This window comes from Coloeus monedula (genome assembly GCF_965178545.1).
Source record: "Coloeus monedula genome assembly, chromosome: 6".
Classification (NCBI taxonomy): domain Eukaryota; kingdom Metazoa; phylum Chordata; class Aves; order Passeriformes; family Corvidae; genus Coloeus; species Coloeus monedula.
Window position 1 is genome coordinate 50,413,536 of NC_138786.1, and position 20,176 is coordinate 50,433,711.

General features: G+C 43.0%; 1 protein-coding gene across 2 annotated transcripts in view; it reads right to left on the bottom strand.

The window, feature by feature from the left end:
• SYNE3 (spectrin repeat containing nuclear envelope family member 3) overlaps nucleotides 1-20,176 on the bottom strand; it is a 65,446-nt gene extending 45,270 nt beyond the window's left edge. The window contains exon 1 of one of the 2 annotated variants that reach the window (XM_082284257.1): nucleotides 20,086-20,176. Coding sequence is in view for 1 of the 2 variants with exons in the window: in XM_082284256.1 (XP_082140382.1) it covers nucleotides 18,600-18,690 (91 nt within the window). In the remaining variant the exon portion in view is untranslated. Of the gene's footprint in view, nucleotides 1-18,599; nucleotides 18,710-20,085 lie in introns of those variants that run through there. The other variant, XM_082284256.1, reaches the window with a different exon arrangement.

Genomic DNA, 20,176 nt, shown 5'->3' on the forward strand with positions numbered 1-20,176 from the left:
GCTTTCTACTCAACAGATCCCAGACCAGAATGAAAGAACTGCACTGCAGAGCAGCTACTGCACTACCCATGGGGACAGGTGACAGGGTCGGACATCCATGCGCAGAGCAGCAGAGCTGCATCTGCATAAAAGAGCAGTGAGACCTCTCCCTAAGTGAGACCTGTCAGACAGAACAGAATCTAAGGTTGTAGCTCTCAGAACTTGAGAGCAGCTTTAAAAAGAGTGACCTCACCTTGAAAAGATTTAAAAAGTAAACCAGGATATACTGGATTTAATAAGGGTGGTGTGGCACAGGGCAGCTACTCCCTCTCTCAAATATAAAAAATATGACAGGCTATATAATTAAAGCTAAAATCACTGGCTTACATCACGAGAGTCCTAAAGATGAAGCCAGCTAATGGAGGAATGTTATTCTCAGTGGATTGCTAAGATAGCTGTGTCCTTCTCCAACTATGACTGGTTCAGAACTGACATTATGAACTACAATAATCCAATTCTCTGAAAAGAGCACATGTTTCATTGCAGCTGAAAAATAACTCAGTTTCGCATTAACATTTCTCATTATATCTCACAGTTGTAGAGGGACTGTCCCCTAAAACTCCCCTTGTTACATACATACATTTCTAGGCAAACAGTTTCTGAATGCTCATGTATGAGCTGTGGTGAACCCAAGTTATGGTATTGTGAAACAAAAACTCAGTGTATTTGCTGGATAGACACTGACGAGAAGTGGCATTCATTTCCTAGGAGAGGTTTCTATTCCTGGCAACATCCATATCATATTTAAAATTGGCTTCACTACTCCAGCCATGGAGTAGCCAATACAGAACATAATGTTATTCTAGTCCTAATTTTTACAAAAAGTTGAGGGCAATCTAACATGGGTAAGACTATTACAAAAAAACCTCACAATTACACAGCTCCCCCCATCCCACATACAGTCAATCCATTTAAGGAGTCAACACAGGAAACCACAAAAAAAGTTATTTCAATATTAAGATCACCAGCTTGCAAAGGAAGAGAAACACTTTTCTACTCCTACTACAGACATAAAACATCACTGACTGATTTTGACGAAGCAATTCCTGTATCTAGGACCACAAAGACTATTAAATTTAGCATGGACTCAATGCCCAGGTGGATTTCATAGTATTTACAACCTGCAATACCTGACATGGATTTGGGCTGCCTTTTGAGACCTCCTGTCCTCTCTCCACACAGGGCAGCCAGATGCTGGCTGAAGCAATCAGCTACAGTGCCAGCTTTTGTTCTGGAACCCTTCCCAGTCACTAACAGCATGACTGATACCTGCAAAGTAAAAGAATGATTTCTGACTTACTGTCTGCTTGGGAGGAAGAACAACTGCTGACTATTTGAGATAGGAAAGGACTTACCGATCTTGTCCTAAGTCTTCTGAAGTTGGGATTAATGATTAGAGGATAAAAGTCAACCAATCAACAGCATTCACCCCATTTCTGTTGCATCATTGGAACTAAATGACTGAGCAATACTGCTGGACACAAAATTGAGCAATACTTCTGGACCCTGATCTGTACAAAAAAGACAAAGGAGACATAGCAGCTCCTGGAACAGACCTAAGCTGTAGAGCTGTGCAAAGCTACCATCCACACACCAACCTGTAATAGCAGCAGGCCTTTAGGGCCACCTGTATGGTGGTGCAACAGCTCCTATGCCAGGCTCAGTCTCTGGGACCCACTGTGCCAGGGAAAGTCTTCCTTTAGTCACTGGTGCAATCCTCTGAGCAATTTGTACAAAATTGTTTTCATCACAGTTATTTTCAAATGCATCCAGCTGTTCAAAACTGCTTTTAATTTAATGCCATTTGAATCAGTGTATTAATTCATACTGTGGAAAGTGCATATACACTCTAGAAATCACTTTGCATCTCTATACATGTCACTAAATGAGGGCAATAACTACGCATAAGAAATTCCGGCACAGATAATGAGATGCTGAGCAAAACCAAGTTTTATTTGTCCAGATGCAGTAACAGTTTCTTGGTAGAGGTAACAAAGAAGCATATTTCAGGGTGCTGAACAGAACTGACCCAGGACAGCTCCTGCAGTATATCCACAGGTTATAAAAAACACATTTTAGGAACAGGAAAATGTAAAACAGATTAGGTGCAGAAACCTGTAGCTGAAACTCTCCCACAACACTAGTCTTCCTACCTTCTCTGAATCACCCTCCATGATCCCCAAAACACAGCTTGGCAGTGTCTGGGTAGGCACATGTGTTTCAGTGCCACAGAGGGATGATGCCTCAGCCCTTTCCCAGCTGCTCTGCCAGACTCACTGTACACCCAGGGCTTGCACTGGTTTGTCTGAGGCTCAGTTACATGCATGGGATATCTGCACCTTTGGAAGAGGAAAAAGTGAACACCTGACCCAGTACACACTTGTCAGCATCACTCCTCTCTGGCTCTCTCATTCAGGCACAAAACCATTAGCAAGGAGGGAAGTCAGAGAATGGCAGCCTATCACCTCTTCCCAAAATCCTGGAGAAGAGGCAGCTGAAAGGACGCTGGGGGACACATATGCTGTACCCCCAGCTTGCCCACAGGCTGAATACCCCAACATGAACTAATGAGATCCAAAGCAACAGCAAGCTGGGTTTTGCTCTTAAAATCTGTTCCATTTGTGTTGGGCTGGGCCGAAGAGATGCAGAGGCAGCTTTGTTTCAGCTGTGGTCTTGGAGCCATCTTGCTGAAAGAGCAGATAAATGAATTAGCAAACTGCTCTGCATCATAGCTCTGGGAGCCACTGTGTGGACATGTCTGGGTTTCCATGGCAGACCCTGACACAGACACAGGCAGAAGTCATCCGTCATGCGACCCACGTGGCACTCGCAGGGCCAAATTTCTCTGAGCAGTTCTTCCCTAAGTACAGCCACTGCAGGAGCCTAATAACTAATCTAACTAACTAACTACATCTAATAACTCTTCTGAGACACTCCAAGATTTATTTATTTAACATTTGTAATACACTACTGAGAGCTTTTAAAGTTATTTTGCAAGTCCAGTGTCTTTTTCTTAGGATTATCCTATTATTTTGCAATGTTTCCTAACATACTGTTTTCTCTCTGCCAGTCATACTGGGGTTCGGTTTTTTGTTTCTCTTCTTTTTTTAATTTAAATCTCTTAAAACGTTTCTTACAACCACTCCCATTTTACACATTCTTTTAAACCCTACATTTATAGGACACAGGCTTTTAAATGGTTTCAATATGTCTTGGATTCTTATATTCACGTACTACTTGACTAGTTTCCAGAACCCAGTTCTTACAAAAATAAAAGTACAAAAATGCTCCAGGAAAATTCAAACCACTCACCATTAGGGAGACTATTTTCCAATTATTGAAATACTTCAAACTTTTCACAACCCTTTTCATTTGGTTCTGGGATTGAATGTGGGGGAAAAAAAAGATTTTAAAAAAGCCCACTGAACTGTATCAAATTTTAGACAAATGTATGAGTGTGGAAGCAATTTTGGTTCTGGAAATTGTATCTGGGATAATTTAGTAACTTTTCAGCTTCCCTAGATACTATAAAGAGAGCTCTGAGGAGGCACAGAGCTGGGAGCTCTGACTGTCTGCTTTAGATCGGAGCAGAGGTCAGGAGCTGGCACAGACCACAGAGGCACAGAGCACTGACCCTCGTCTTTCCAAACTTGAATATTCCAGGAGGAGCTACTGTGAACTTTGAATCCAGCCAGCCTTACCAGCCTTCCTGAAAGCCTCCATGAGAGCAGCTACACCTATGCACAACCCAGTTCAACTGCTCAAGTAGGTGAAGAAGCTCTCAAGGTTTCAAATAAAAGGTGTAGTTATTTCCAGCATAATCTTTTAGAAACTCAAAACATTAATCCTATCACCTTGGCCATCTTCCAACACAGCCCTCTCCTGTGTTACTGGCAGTCAATGTTTATGACAGTCAGCAATTGTTTGTTCTAGTTAATGAGCTAGAGTATGAATAGGGTTTTCTGGAATAAACACATCCATATCCTTGTTACAAGCATCCCCTTCAACTAAGGAATGCAGCATTCTGAGTACATACTGCACTCATCTATATCCTAAGCACTTCCTCTCCCTTACAAAACAATCCACAGGAAACCGATGGCACACACAAGGCATTCTGCCACAACATGATCACACCTGACAATACTGTCTTTGTTACCAAAAAAAAACCTGAAAAGCAGACATGTTCTGTGCAGGCTAACCCTCCAAAAAATGCCTAATTTTTTTCAGCCATTTGTTTAAAAATTAATTTCAGACTTTAGTGAGAGCCAGCACAAGTGGGATATCTTTTTGTTTCTTAAGACTGCTGGGGACAACATATAATTCCCAGGTCTAAAAAGCCATTTCCTTAAAAAAGGGATTGAAATTTAAAAACAGCTTTATATCCAAATGCAATCAATAGCATACAAGTGAGGCAGAATGGGGTCCTGGGGCCATCTTCCCTTCTAGGGAATGATAATCAGTAGATCTGGTCACAGCATTTTTATTTTTTATTTCAATCTTCAAGTCATTTGGAAGTAAAAAGAGTGAGGATTCTTAATTACAAATCTCTCCCCATTCCATATACTCCACACACAAACTTCTGCATTTCCAGGTCACTCTAGGAGACGGGTTGGTCTACCATGATTCCATTAGATAAGTAAAATGCAGGGCTTAGTTCTGGGCTAGAATTTTTTTTACCATCAAGGAGACAGAGTATTTGTATTAGCTGTCTGGTTTAGATTTTGATTCTCTATCCCCACACTGTTGAGGTATAAACAATCTCCAGAGCATTTCAGTCAGCCCTCCTGGGAAGTAAGACTATCCTATCCCTTTTACAGATGACAGCTTGGGTTCAAAGGCACTTTGTTTCTTGCTTCTAAGCAATAAGAAAATACTTGAAAGGACAAGAACAAAGTTGAAGATTCTGTTAGTAAACGCTGCAGAGGGTGATTTTCAGCCTTTTCTAATCTGTACCACTTCAATTGTCTCTGCTGAGATGCAGATATCTTTTTAGTGACTTCAAACTTAATGACAAGAGCCTTCATTTTCCTCATTACCATCCACAGACACTTTAGTCTGGGAAATCACAGGTTAAACACCTCTGCTCCACAGCTTCAGCAGAGATTCCTCAGGTGCAGAGAATCTGGTGGGGAAATTACCCCTGAAAGAGATCAGGTGCGTTTACCACAATCTACATCTTGAGCAGCTGGGCACAAGTTCCCAAGTAAGTTTAGTTTCAGCTTTTGTCAGCTCCCCGAGTTTTACCATCAGTCAGCTAATGAAAAAGCCCTGCAAGCCAACAGCATTAGTTTCATGGTCTCTGGAGACTAGAATTTATGTATTTAATTATCTCCCACTTGTCCTCCACAGACTGTATGATCCCTCAGTACTGGGTGCCAGTCACAGCACTGATATACTGAGAAATAAACCTCTGTGGTATCTGCCCCTTGGCTAGAGATCAGTGAACAATTTAGAGTGAATAACATATCTGATAAATCATTCCTCTTTTGCTGGTCATATTGTTGTGTACAGACAGCCTCATTTTCTCAAGGGTGTGGTTATCCCTAACAATTTGCCAAATACACTTTGCAAATCAGTTTTGCTCTGCAGACTATTCCCGAGAAATTCTTCTTGGCAATCCTTAATACTCTTAAGCTGTGCTGCTTAGCTTTGGTTTGGCATCACAACCCTAATGAGAAATTGCCCATCTTCCATGGCTAGCTGGGAACAGCTCTGCTTGTTTGTATGCAGTTTGTCACATGGTAGCTCCCAAGGGCCAGTGCCATAATCAGGACTCTGGAGCGCTAAGCCACATACAATGAGTGTGCCGTCACAGCACCCTCAGTGAGCAGAAGTGCCCTACAGTTACAAGAAGAACACCTCTGTCCCAAAGAGATTACAGAGGACACATCAGAAGGGGTTTGGCAATGAAAGCAAGGCATCAGTGTGTACTTAGGGACATGGAGTGATGGAGGGAAGAAAGGGCTGTCAGAACCTTCAGCTGCATTGCCACTGCTCTGTGAAAGCGGCAGTGTTTCCACCGCCCATGTCCTCCGCCCACCCCTTGGAATCAGAGATACTTAGAAAGAGATCCTCAAGCCCAGCTGGAACACATGGCCTCAGCACGGGCTGGATCTCACACCAGGAGAGGGGATTCACTGCACTGAACCACACACTGTTTGTGGGACACCCTGAGGTAGGAGCCCTGTGATTCCCCAGGGAGTCAGTGTGAGAGAGGGGCACTTCCAAGCAAGGAACCATACCAGAAGTGGGATAATTCGCCTTCCTCAGGAATCCCATGTTCTCAAGAGGCTTACAGTTGTAATATGAGTGCTCAAGGGTACAGGATGTCAATCTGTCTCCAAGTCTATATTCTTTCCTATTCCACATCACTGTTTCCACATTTGGATCTAAGGCGTTTTCACATGTGCAATTTTTTCCCTTACAAGATCAGTGTTAAAATCTTATTTGACGATCATTTAACTGTTTCACCTCTGAGTGATAGTGTGTAACTTGGAGCGCTAAGCACATGGCTTTTAAAGTAATAAATCTTTAAAATTAAGTATATACTGGGAATATTTCTTAGAAACAAGGTCACTTGCAAGTACTTTATAAGTATGCTCTAAGGGCACAGGTCTTTCGTCCCATTTAGAACAGCTGAAGGACTAACTCTACAAAACAAGATTTCTCAGATATGTCTTTCAAAACATTATCAGTTCAGTTATGCTAATGATATATTTATATGGTGAAAGTGAGACTTATGGAATTGAGAAAAGAGTAGCAAGTAGGACAATACTAATTTTAGATACCAAAGCTGTTGATTAAGAGTTATTTTCTTGGGATCAAAGCATATGGCTATGGAAAAATTAGCAGATTTTAATTTGCATGGAACAGAAAGATCTGTTTATATAAAAAAAGATAAAAATGACCCCTAAAAGAGATGAACACTTGAAATGCTGTCAAGAACATACAGGAGGCTATACCTAAACAGTAAATAGCTATACCTAAACAGTCAGCATTCTGTACATAATTAAAAGTAATATTTGCATTAATCTGATAATGCCAGGCTTTATATTGCAAAACAGCACTGGTTTGTGTTCAGACAAACCCACAGGCAAACAAGGCCTGCCTATGTCCCAAACAAAATACACTATTGGAACAGTCAGCAACCTCATCCCCAAGCTCAGAAACAAAGCAGACCACTGCAAAATGGTGGTTATAAATTAATATTGAGTGGTTGAGAACATTTTTGGAATTGAATAAAACAGGCTGCTTTCTTGTGACTCATTTTTGTCTGAAGTATTGCAGTTTCCACATCTTCGTCACCCTCCCAAGTGTGTGCTGGCCAGGCACTGTGGGTTAAGGAGCACGGCCACATCTGGTTTCAGCTGCACAGACCCCTCCAGCAGGCTGGGAACAGCCCAGCACTGCCAGACTCCAGCACTCTGATCGCTCAGGACTTCACAACAGCGATGAAAAACACCTTTTTAGCAGTCTTTTTAGTCTGATGAGGGGCTGAAGTCCTGTAGTCTATAAACCCAGAGGGGATCTGAACCTCCTCCTACTGAGATTCATCAAACCTAAAGCAAAGAGTAAAACGGCGGCAGAGCCCAGCAGTGAGCCACGTTTGTCAGCAGTCATCCTCCAGTGAGGAGGACCAGAGAGTTATTTAAAGCTGTGATCACAGATAATTACCATGCTGAGCAGCACGAGTGAAGCCAATGCTTTTTCTTCTCACTCTTACGTCCTCCTCTAGCAACTGCCTTTTAGTAATGGAGTCCTACAAGAAACCAAAGCTCTTTTTTTCCCCGGAAACGTCTGAGGAGATCAGGCAGCTCTGTTCTATTCGAACCCCAAGGGGGCCTCAGGGCGTGCTGCTTCTCAGCAAGTATGAAAATGCCACCCTAAATATTATGGGACATATCCCTGGGGCTGCCGGGGAGCTAACACAGAGATACATTTACAGCAACAGGGGTCCATATCAGCCAAGGAATTGTACACACACACTGGCAGACATGTCATAGCACTACCTATTCTCAAACACTTGAAAAAGGAAAAGGTATAAAGCTATAGATTTGTTTAACCCAAGTAACACATAATTCTTCTACAAGGAGTAATAGACATCATGGCACAAACTCAACTTTGGTCTAAAAGAAATAAAAATAATTCCCCACTAGTCTCCAAAACCATCTTCTAAAAATAACACAAACACTTGCTGTATTTTATAGGCATTTCATATTGCTGAAATTTTTCTCCACTATTTCCCTTTCAATTTACAGATCAGGGCTCAGCAGGTACCTTGAAAAAGGTTGATTCATAAAACAGGAGAAGCCAGTTATCCTCCTGAAGAAAAATGTGTTTGACTCTAATTGCTGAACCACCACAGAGCAGAGCATTCGATGACCTTGTCTGGGTTCAATGAGCACAATGCAAGCAACAGTGTTTGTGCAAACTATACTCCCTACTTAAAAAAAATAATTCTGAATTTCTTTAATCCCCTTTTTTACCTTTTGCATACCTCCGGGTCATGTTTCAACAGTTATATATGCAACCTTAAACCCACACTTCAGGGAAGGGATCTCAGCAGTCCCAGTTCAGCAAACATTTTGGGGCTGTAAAAGCTGATAGCATGTCTTGAGTGCCAGCCACACTCCCGGCTCCCAACAGACACTCTCTCTATTAACTTCACCCACTGTCACTTATCTCCAGCCCTTCTGGTGCACACCACAGTCGGGATATTTTGGCTTCCTTTCTCCTGGCTTACATGAAGGAGTTCCCCATCCTGGCCTGCTGCTCACAAAACAATTTATCAGGCCTTATTTCATTGCACTGGGCCCTCAACCTTGGGCCCTCCCATCCTTTCCCCCAGCACCCTGTGGTGCTGGCACCAGGCAGAAGGGGAGGTGTGGGCTTGCTCCAGAGAAAAGCGCGCGAATGGGCTCATCTTGGTGCCCTTCACCGGCTGGGTGCTGCCAGAACCCTCACTCATGGCTCTCCTGCAGCAGGCCACTGACTTCTATTTCCCCTTTCACTAGAATTCAAATACTTGAAATTTCAATACACTTGATATCTTTAACACTTCCATGTCTCTGGAAAATTTCATGCAAAGCAGAAAATTAGTGCAAAAGTTCTTAGGAGCCAAAAGATACAGACAGACTGCCTGTCCAACCATCTCACTACATTATGAAATAAAAGTAATGTTGTAAAAACCTTACCAAAATCCTGGGAAATCTGGTAAAAAGGGTAGGTAAAAGTCTGTGGTGATTCCATCAAAGTTCCCCGAGGGTTTGCCAGCATGGCAACCACAATCCAGCCTGGCATCCACTGGGAGTTAGAACAGCGATTTGGCACAGTTGGCAGCACGAGCAAGTCTGGCACAAAGAGAAACCAGTGGCTTCCTCCTTACTAATGCAGGAGGAAGCACAGAACTTCCTCTCTGCCTCCTCCCATGCAGCGGGAGTGAAAGAGGAGATGACAATCCAAAGATTTATCAGTGCAGAAAAAAAAATAAAGAAAAGAAAGAAAAGAAACGCAGAGCAGGGCATGTTGCCACTGTTTAAAATGTAGGTGAGATTTAAATAGCAATAATCCCCCGAAACTATCTAGTTCAGGTCATCAACTAACAAGCTGGTTAATACCTGTAAGGATTAATGCTTGAAATTATTATGCCTGACAGATGTTTGCTGAATGGGAATTAGTCAAGAACACAGGGGATGAAGACCAGCAAGAACTAGAAGTGCAGACAGGTACGTCAGAGCTGAGATTTTAGAAATCATTAACTCATGCTCTAACATAATAGTAATTTTCCTTTATCTTCCACTTTGTTTTTTACTCCCAAGGTCTCTAGCAGGAGATTCCCTTCACAGACTGACACACTCATCTAGATTCTGCTCTCAGTTACAATCGTGCAAGACAAAAAGGAGGTTAGCTGATATTTTCAGGAAATACCTCTGCTGCACAATTTGGCTGAATGGAATACACTTTGTAGACACTGGCTGTCTCTTATGACGGAGCACATGAGGAATTCTTCCTTCCTAATTCCCCAAACTATTGGAAAATATAAAGCAGCATTCTCTGTTGATTAATTAAGATCCTGCTGGGTACATCTGCTTTTAGACATTCAATAAAACACACTGGTTTGGTCTACCCACCCCACTACCATTTGCATCATCCTAATGGTGTAGATCTAATACACTCCAGGACCAAAACAGGTGCCACTTACTCAAGCTGGTGTAAATCCAAAACAAGTCCATAAGGCCAACAATCTCTCTACTTTTTCAGTTGCCGTGTGTCATAACTTATGCTACACTGAGCAGCATTTCTAGAATTACAACAAAAATATGGAGGAGAGGTGGAGAAATTAGGGAAAACAAAATATGAGGGGGAAAGTTGGTTCAAATTCTACCTCCAAATTAGAAGCTACAGATACAAACAGGGATAAAACTATGAGCCTCTGCACCCATTTCGGAATCAGGCAGCAAAAGGGAAGAGCATGGGGAAAAACTGAAGAGAGGAACAAAGATGGATGAAAATCTAGGTGAAAGAACAACACTGGAATAGAAAATGTTGATCAAGGTAACCCTGTGAAGTTGCTAATACAGAGAATTAACTGAAGACCAGAAGCCTCAGTGGAGCTGTTACCCCCATGTGACCTCAGCATAGCCAACCAAACACAGAATTCAACCAGAATTTTGCCATCAATGGTGAAAAAATCCCCAAGGGACAGAAGAGGAGGAACATCTTAAGAGTTAGCAATGCTGATGGTACCTCTAGAGAGGGAACTGAAATACCAGCTATTTTCCAACTGTCTTGTTGGCCTTTTGCTAACATGAATAATCCTTAGAACTATATGAATATCTCAAAACACATCAGGATAAGAACATCTCAAAACACATCAGCCTGCAGACTAAACTATACCATGGCTGGGGGATGTAAACTGGATATTGCACCACTTATCTGAAAGTCAGATCAGGGTTATTCTAAAACTGTGTTGTTTGAATGGTGGAGTTTTAAATGCCTATAAGTGATCCCCTTCATCACTTTTCCCTTGTTCTCTTTCTCGTGGTGTATCCATAGTCACTGCAAATTTGCCACAGTCCTGCTAAAAAAAATTAAATAAATAATTTTTAAAAAGCACTGAAACTAGTAGTATTGAGGAAGCAGAGCATATGTGGCTAACATCAGCTATGCACAGCAGCTTCTAAAACAAGGTAAGAATCAGTCTCTTTGGATAACTAATCTAGAAGGCAAAGGAGCTCCCCTGGTGAGTACAGACAGCCACAAGCTACAGGCAGCAATGAGGGGATCAAACTAATAGTGAAAAATGCAGCATTCCCCACAAAACTTTCTGTAAGTTAGTATCACAAAATATCTAAAATATATAAATACCACATTACCACTTGGGCATAATTCCTTTTAGAGCAAACTTGATTTTATATTTTTCCATAGTTTTAAAGGAAACCAGGTTCAGCAAAATATTCCAGATGTTCCCACAACATCTGACCTGCCATTCTCTTCTTTCCCATACAAAGAAGTCCATTTCCAGTTTCAGCAAGGGATGAAAGAGTGTTTTTTCTGGCCAACTATTATTTCTGTTATGGCACTGGAAAGCATTTGAATGGCCCCTTCTTTGGGCTGACATGTCTATGCTCAAACATGGATTCAGTTACATCTGGAACTGTGGTAACATCTGTTGTAGCTGTAACTCTTGTAACATCTGCTGGATGATCTTAGATTACCTGGAGGCCATGGGCACTGCAAAGGAAACATTTCTGCAAAGCCAGTGCAGCCCATGGAGTTAAATGACTACACTGCCCCACTGATTAACCTACTGTAAGTGATACTCTGGGCAGACTGGCCTCATTGCCCACTAACTGTCTGCATCTTCAAGCAGCCAGTGATGTATTTGTCCACTAACTGCTCAGGAGACAGATGTCATCACTGCAGCAGGGTTGCAAGGGTTATAAAGTGCTGTCTCAGCTCTGACAAAGAGCTATGAAACCCCTCAGATACGACACAGAGCAGCAGGATAAAAATTTCTCTTCAACCATGGCAACTGTGTTATATATTCTTACTACTCTGCAGAAGCTTGGGTCCTAGGTGTAAACCAGCCCTACACCATGCTGCAGGGAGTAAACAGGCATCCCCAGTTCAGAGGATACTGCTGAAGCAGAAGAAAACAGAATATGGATACAAACAAAATATGGATATAGACAGAGGGGACGCACATAGGAGCACTGAGGCAGTATTAGCATGAAAAGCCACAGGCAGAGCAGCAGCTGCCTAACCATGGCCAAATCTCATAGGCATTGCAGCAAAAACGTTTTAAGGAGGAATCTGAGTGAAGGCCATGACATGGATATGAGAAGGATTACATGTGAGGACAAGACTGGGAGGAAAAGCATGAAAGAGCCCATGAAAGTCTGCTGAGCATTGGTGGAGGTTGGTATCACAGGAAGGCCAGAGCTGGAAGCTGCTCTCTCATTTACACAGGAAAGGCAGCCTGGGGATGTATGGGAATCAACATTTCCATTTTCTGGGGAAGATCATATTTCTAACTATATTTTAGTTGTGAATTAAAATAATATTGGATAAAGGGACTGTCTATGCAATTCCTACTCACCAAGGAATCTGGTTTGGAATTGCTGTGGAAGGACTTTTCAGAAAGGAAACACCCATCAAGAAATCAGGTTGTCCTAAGTACTGGGCTTGGAGGTACTGGCAAGGATAGCACAGACAGGTGTCAAGCTCTTGATCTCTCTTTCTGGTTTTACACAGTTTCACCCTGTGTAAATAAGGAATCATTATGCAGAACCTAATCATTATGCACAGCCTAATGATTCAGGTGTCCCACCTGGCAAGCTGAGCATCTTAAAGGTCTGGCTTAGGTCATCATTATGCTCTGTTCCATTCAGCATGGAAAAACAAAAAAAAAAAAGGATTTTGATTTACCAGTTAGCATGAAAAGAAACAAAAACAACCCACACACCAAACCAAACTCTGAGAAATGTCAGATCTGATCTGAGCAAGACTAAAAGAATCAAGAAGTGGGTTAGCTGCCGATATAGTTGCTTAACTGAGAAAAACACCTATTTGCAAATCCCCAAACTAAGGTGTAACCTGCTAGTAGCAATAACAGGACTTCACAAATACCAGTGATAGCTGACATAGGAAGGGCGCTATAGAAAACAATTACCTGCGGAGCACTGAAGCACATCCAGGTAGATTGCTCAGCACTGACTAACCACAACTATTCAACAACAAAAGGACTTTAAAAAAAAAAAAAAAGGGCTGTGACATTTTAAGTATTGGGATTAAACATGTTGATGTAATTACTTATAAAAATGGTTTTTATAAACACCTTCAGCTCTTTCATCAGACAGCAAATACTATTTCACTCTGCAGACCAGAATGACAGCACCAGCTCTCCTCCATCATGAGGTATTCATGGAATAGCTGAGCTTGGAAGGGACCACTGGAGTTCATCTAATCCAATCTCCCTGCTCAGCTCGGGTCCCCTAGTAAAGAATGTTACTCAGGACTGTGTCCAGATGGCTTTTGAGTATCTCCAGAGGAGACTCCACAGCCTCTCTGGGCAACCTGTATTATCACAATATGCAATAGCTGGACAAGCAAACACCTGAGGGGAGAAATAAAGTAACATTGAAGATGAAAATACCTTTAGGGTTGCTGGTAGCTCCATCCCAGACAGGAACTTGTCTTGTAGAAAAAAACCAAACTAACCAATCAAAAGAACATCCTCCCAAAACAAGCAAGCAAACAAGAAAAACAACCCAAAGAAGCTTGAAATCTTTTCCTGTTTGTTAGGCTGCAGACATTTTCTATGGATTGGCATTTCACACCAACAGCACAACTAATGGAGTCAGCAGGTTTATAATCTGAGAATACAAAGGAAAATCCCAGGCTCTGGTAAAGCCAGGGGCAATACTGTCACAGAGCCAAGATTTCTACCTTGACTCCTGTGGACTTAAAAGACAAGGTAACAAGTAAATTCTTCCTTGGGTGCTCTCTTAATCTTAAGATCTAAATTAACGCGCGTCTGTGGTGTCTACTGAGCCAGTGTTATTAGCCAGTGTTAAAGTCTTATACTTCACACAAAGCCTGTGCTTACCCTGCTGCATCTACAGACCAATTCTGCTGACTTACGTAAGAAACATCACCTACATTTGCCAACTGCTGTCATCTGCCATTCATACAAACACTACCAAAGACTCGAGTGCTCATGCAAAGACTCTTGCATTAAGAGAAATCAGTCATCTAAGCTAAAGGAAATATACAGCCTGGGGAAGAACTGACAGGTTCAATGATTTCTTTTATTTGGTCACAGAAACTTTAAGGCAGGGGTATATTTTCTCACATGCTGACTTGAAAATGCAGTGGGTACATCAGAGCTTGTACACTTTTCACCTTCAGCTCCTCTGAACTTCTTCAGGCTGCACCAACAATGGGGTACAGAGCCTGGATAAAGACCAGCTGTTGCATCTCTCAAACTGCTCCTCAGTCAGAGACAACACATGTTTTTGTGATACAATTGCCTCATTATAATGGCAGGAAAATAACACAAGCATGTAATGCTTTAAATCACATATCACTTCTATGTGAGGTGGAGAGAAAACACAGCCAAAAGTACCCCCTACACTTTTTTCACAGTTTAATTTATTATTGCTGTTGTGTCAGTCCAGATGAGTGAGTAGGCGAGTCAGTGTGTGAGATAATCTTTTAGGGTGAAAACTCCAATCTCGGTTTTTAAATAAAACCAAGTACCCAGATCCACCGTGGGTGGTTTACTCTGTTGCACCTGTGACACCCTCCCACGTGGTACCTGCAACACAGCTGCCACACACATCAAGTGTACCCTATGAGATAAGATGTTAGTGTCCCATTTCACAGATGAAGACACTGGTGCTCTCAGCAGCATCTGTGACAGACCCCACACACAAAGCATCCGACATCACTGGTCCCATTTCAAACCTCTGACTGTACACGCTCCTTCAAGGTCACAGAGCAAACTTGTGGAAGCAAAGGCGCATTAAGGGAGGTTTAGACTGGATGTCAGGAAGCCCTTCCTGCCTGACAGGGTGGTCAAACACTGCAGTAGGCTTCCTAGAGAGGCGGCCAATGCCCCAAGCCTGTGTCAGTGTTTGAGGCATGCAGTGCCCTTAATAATGTGCTTTAACTTTTGCTCAGCCTTGAAGTGGTCAGGCAGTTGGACCAGGTGATTGTTGTAGGTCCCTTCTACTCTTACTGTTATTATAATCATTACCAACCACAACGGGAGCAGCATGTCGCCTTATGTAAAGTGTGTCTAGGATTCCCTGGTGACAGGCACTGTATCTACTACGTATAACAGCACAAGCTATCCCACGTGGGCCTCTCACTCAGCTTGTGCTCCCAAGTATTCCTGTCACGTTTCTCAAAAGGCTTTCTGCATAGCACAACTCTAACAGCAGTTATTTCGCCTTTCAACACCACTAAATAAACACTAATCAAGAACAAAACAAGCAAGCCACAGCTTGATACCCGAGTTCAAATCAAATTACAATCTTCTGGTTCTCCCTGTTTCCTGCTATCTCTTAATTTCTTCCAGTATGTTTTTTTATGCACCTGTTCAGTGATATCCCAAGGCTGAGACTGCCCTGTAATCCTCAGCCTGTTATAGTCAAAGCAGAAATTCCCTTGAAACCCCTTGATATGAAGGGCTTTATATCAAGTCCATGTCTTTTAAGTGTAACATAGAAAAGAAGCTTGTAACACCAGAGACATTGTCAGTTCTGTCTAAGGGAAAGAAATGTTTCCACACCCCCTTGAAATCAATGCACTTTCCTTGAAACATAATTAAGCTGTGTGCACAGAGAGAGATGTCAAAGATTGCTTATTAACCTGATATGGTGTGTCAGTGAGAACCACCGCCCCTGCCAGACCTACCATCCTTTTCTCAGCATTGAGGTGGGGCCACTTCAGATACCTGAAGTTAAATTACCCAGGGCTCTACTCTCTGAGCAGTTTTTTTGTAATTCAGGCAGTATCATCCTGTGATGCAATTTATCAGCAATACAGGAACATATGATAAGCAACAGTTCATGAGACTTTAAGTCTGTGAAGCAGTGAATCCATGGCAATGGATGGCAAAGACAGCATGTTGTAAAGCCATCAGTCCTTGTGGAAGGCAAGGACTGAGTTGAAGCTCCAGCTCTGCAGAAGAGTGTGTAAGGAGTGGTCCTTAGGTAAGGATCTCCACTTTCAGTTTAAAAGACTCCATTTCCCTAATACTCTGACTGTTATGCCCTCAACAAACACTAGAGAACAAGCAGGAAGAGTAAACTTTCAAACAAAAGAACAAGACTGTGTTTAAGTTGATGCTGACAACACTGCAGCTAGTCATAGAAGTATTATAAGAAAAGTCTGCATATGCCAATGTCAGCCTCAGGCAATGAAATTGTATTTCAGACCAAAATTTAAGGATGTGACATTTGGGGCCTATAACTAATCAATATCAGGCTGTTTTGAACTTTAAACACTGCATTTGATGGCAACTGATGACACAACGACACTTTTCAGTTTTCCTTGTGTCATTTTAGACTACTTTAACCAATATTAACTAAAGGCACAATTCCTATCATTCAGTTGCTTGCAAAGCAGACTTGCATGACCAAAAGGGACCCTGACCACCTGTTTTGCATGTTTTAATTTCACAGAATTGCAGCCTGAAGAAGCTGAGACGTTACTGACCATCAGTAAGCACTACCCTAAAAGATATTTTCCTTCAGGGATAAGAGTATTCCACTTACTACGCTACAAAGACAGTGAGAAGATTTTCAGCCAGATTCAAAGAGGTATTGAAGGACCTGGTATTTATTCCTGTTGATCTCAGGTGCCTGGTACCTTTGTCTTCATACAGAGATGTACCAGCTAAAAACTCCCTTGCCAGTTAACACCTGCTGTTAACATTCCGGGAGCTCAAGAATTTTTCCTGTCACAATGTGGCTTTTTCCTTTCACATGCCTGAATTACCAGGATTCACACTTGGCCCAAAATCCTCAAGTGGACATACATGATCCAGTTATATGGGGACCCTTTCTAAGGACACCATTGCACCTGTCTATATGGCAAAACAAGTTTGAGAGGACAGGTCAAAGCTGTGCCACAAAAATCCTGCTGACAGGGACTAACAGTTAAGAAAACCCAAATCAAAACAGAAATCCAGTATCTTGTCATTATTACAAATGATCTGGGATTTGTCCCACCAGAACACATTATTTTGAGCCAGGATGAATGACCACTGCTTTTGCTTGATTTCATGGGCATTATGCATATGATGGGAATCTTGAAACTGTTAGCCAATTTTGTCAAAATAAATCTAAAGACACTAGCTGAGATCATAGCCCTTCTGTACTTGTACAAATGTGTGCCTGGCAGAACAAAGACAGGAGTTGTGCCCTGGAGATGCAGGGATGTAAAAACAAAGCACTCTGTGACCAGGCCAACTCAGGAAAACAGATGTCCTAGAGAGCTGTGTTCCTTGGTTGATTAAAAGTATACACTGAACTGCACCAAGACTTTCTGTTTCCATGTTCAAAATGCAATGTATCATATCAGCGTTATTTGTATTCTTTGAAGTTTTAAGGGAGATGCCAGTTCAGGGGCACTTACCCAGAAGATCCTTCTCCCTTGCTCTTTACAGCTTCATTTGCACCAAATATATTATTGCCAAATGGAGGCTGTCACATACGAATGTATCACCCAGTCACTGAGCTAAAAACTTGGGAAAACTAGCAAGTGTCTGATTTTAGACTTGCTTTTCCCTGTTGGCCCGTTTCTACAAAATTTGCAGGAGCTTAATTACCTTGGAGCTGTTCTCCTCACGTCATACTTAGCTGAAACTGGGAAACAGCAAAAAAATATTACAAAAGAGACACATACCAAGACTCATGCGTATACACATACTAAGGGATAGCAAAAAACCTTGTTTCCAACAGAATTCTGCCAGTTGTCTTTCTGAAGCTGCGATGCAGGTGTGGAGCATCCCCTCAGGCAGTGGAATTGCTCTCCAAAGTCATGTGGAGGCAGGTACAGCCACATTCTGAGGCCAAGCATCCACAAGCGTATACAACAGTTTTTAGGATGATTTGTAAGCCACGGGGAAGTGGAGGAGCACAAAAAATGGCTTACTCCCAAAGAAAAGCTAGACAATCTTTTCAATGAGGTTTGTGCACAAAGGCCACACAGAGGACATATGTGCCAGGAACAGACTTGGAAGTATGGTACAAGTCTTAGCCAAGATGAGAGGGAAAGGAGGAGCAGTGAAATATGGCTGAAGGGAAGAACTGGAACTATCAGAAGGAATACAACAAGAGAGGCAAGCACCACAGTACTGCACCCTGAATGGTAGCTAATTCTGGCTTCCTTGGGAATTTGAGAGGACTCTGGATCTTATGATTCACAAACAACATGAAAACAGCACTGGGTGTAGAGGAAAGCTGCTTTTACGGAGGGACCATCGGCATTGTCAGACTCCACTTCCTGACAGCTAGTTTGTATGGAACAATGTTACTGTGACTCACCCAAACATGTTTGTTTCTTGTGGAACAAAAAGACTCCCCAGGACTGATTGCAATAAGTTACATTTCCTTGAGATCCAACTGGCTCACACATTTGGCAGCCACAGAGACTGTGCCAAGCTTATGTGCATTTCAACAACCGCAGATTTGAGACACTTTCAGGAAAAGAAGGAAAACATTTGAAGGCAACCAATCAGCTTTTAAAGTTTTGTGGCATTTTTAAAATTCTTTCCCCAGAAAACAAGCACTGTGTACAAAGATTTTCAAATGACATGCACCATGCCAAGGGCTGAAAAGTAACATCCAAAACTAGCAGCAGGGAAGTGGTAAGAATAGCATAGTGATTTTATTTTTCATTAATGGTTCAAGACAGCCAGGCTTAGATTTGAGGCAAAGAAGACAGGCATCCTTACTCTGATGAACTTGCAAAATAAAGCAGTGTCTTGCAACCATAATTTTCACAATTAGTCATCATATACATGCATAATTGCTGCAGATTTCAGTCTGTTAGCCTATTTGAGTAGTTCTATTTCTACAAATTAAATTTTCCTGGACAAAGATCTAAACCCACTCAAGGCCAAAACAATAAGGATTTGGAAATATGAGAGATGGCAGAAAAGAGTGTATGAGAAACCAGTCTTACCATACATTGGGGTGTGGGGGAACTTTACATACAGAAGCTGCACAGAATCTAAGTTGCTCTTATAACAGAAAAACATGAAACTTTCTATCAGTTTAGGAAGAAAATGTGAGACAAGGTCAGACCCCCTAAAGGGGAATCAGAGCCAAGCTAGGATACATCTAATAGGTTTGAAGGGGAGAGAAGTGGGAAGGGAGAAGAGGAACAAGGACCTTGCAAACCGCAGTAGAGTCCTGGCAGTAGGGACCTACAGATGAAGAAATGTGACAGTAACGCTGAGCAACCGGCTTTGGCAAGAGCCTGACATCAGAGAAAGAAAAGTTGCAGAATGCAGATGAATGCTGAACCAGGCTGGCACTCGTTCGCAGATGCGATTTTCTGAGAGAAGCTAAATAAAAGGCTTACCCCGTTTAGCGTGTATTACTTCGGGAGATACGCTGCGGTTACTGCAGCTGCGATATTACGCGTATTAGGAATAGACAGGGAGCTCTCGTAGTACCCAGGGAGCTGTCCTGGTAAGGACAAGCCCTGCCGGCGCTCCCGCTCTGCGGCCCCGGCGGTGCCGCTACCCCCGTTACACGGGCGGCCGGCCCGGGGGCCGAGCGGCACCGGGCTGTCCCGGCGGAGTTTTGCCCCGGCGCGCCGAGCAACAGGAGGCGGGTCTGGAGCCGGGCGGGCTGACAGCGAGCCCCGCCGAGCCCGACCGCCCTGAGCGCGCCGCGCTCCCGCCCGCCGGGACGGACGGGACGGTGCAGTCCCAGGCGCCGCCGCCTCGCCGCCGGTCCTTCCCGCAGCCCCCCAGCACCGGCAACAGGCCCCGAGCAGCGCCGCAGGCCCCGTCCCACTCACCGCCGCGGCACCGCCGCCGCTTCCCCCGCGGGCAGCCCCAGGGCCGCGCTGTCTCTCCCCCGCCGCGCTGCGGCCGCTCGGGCGCTCGCTC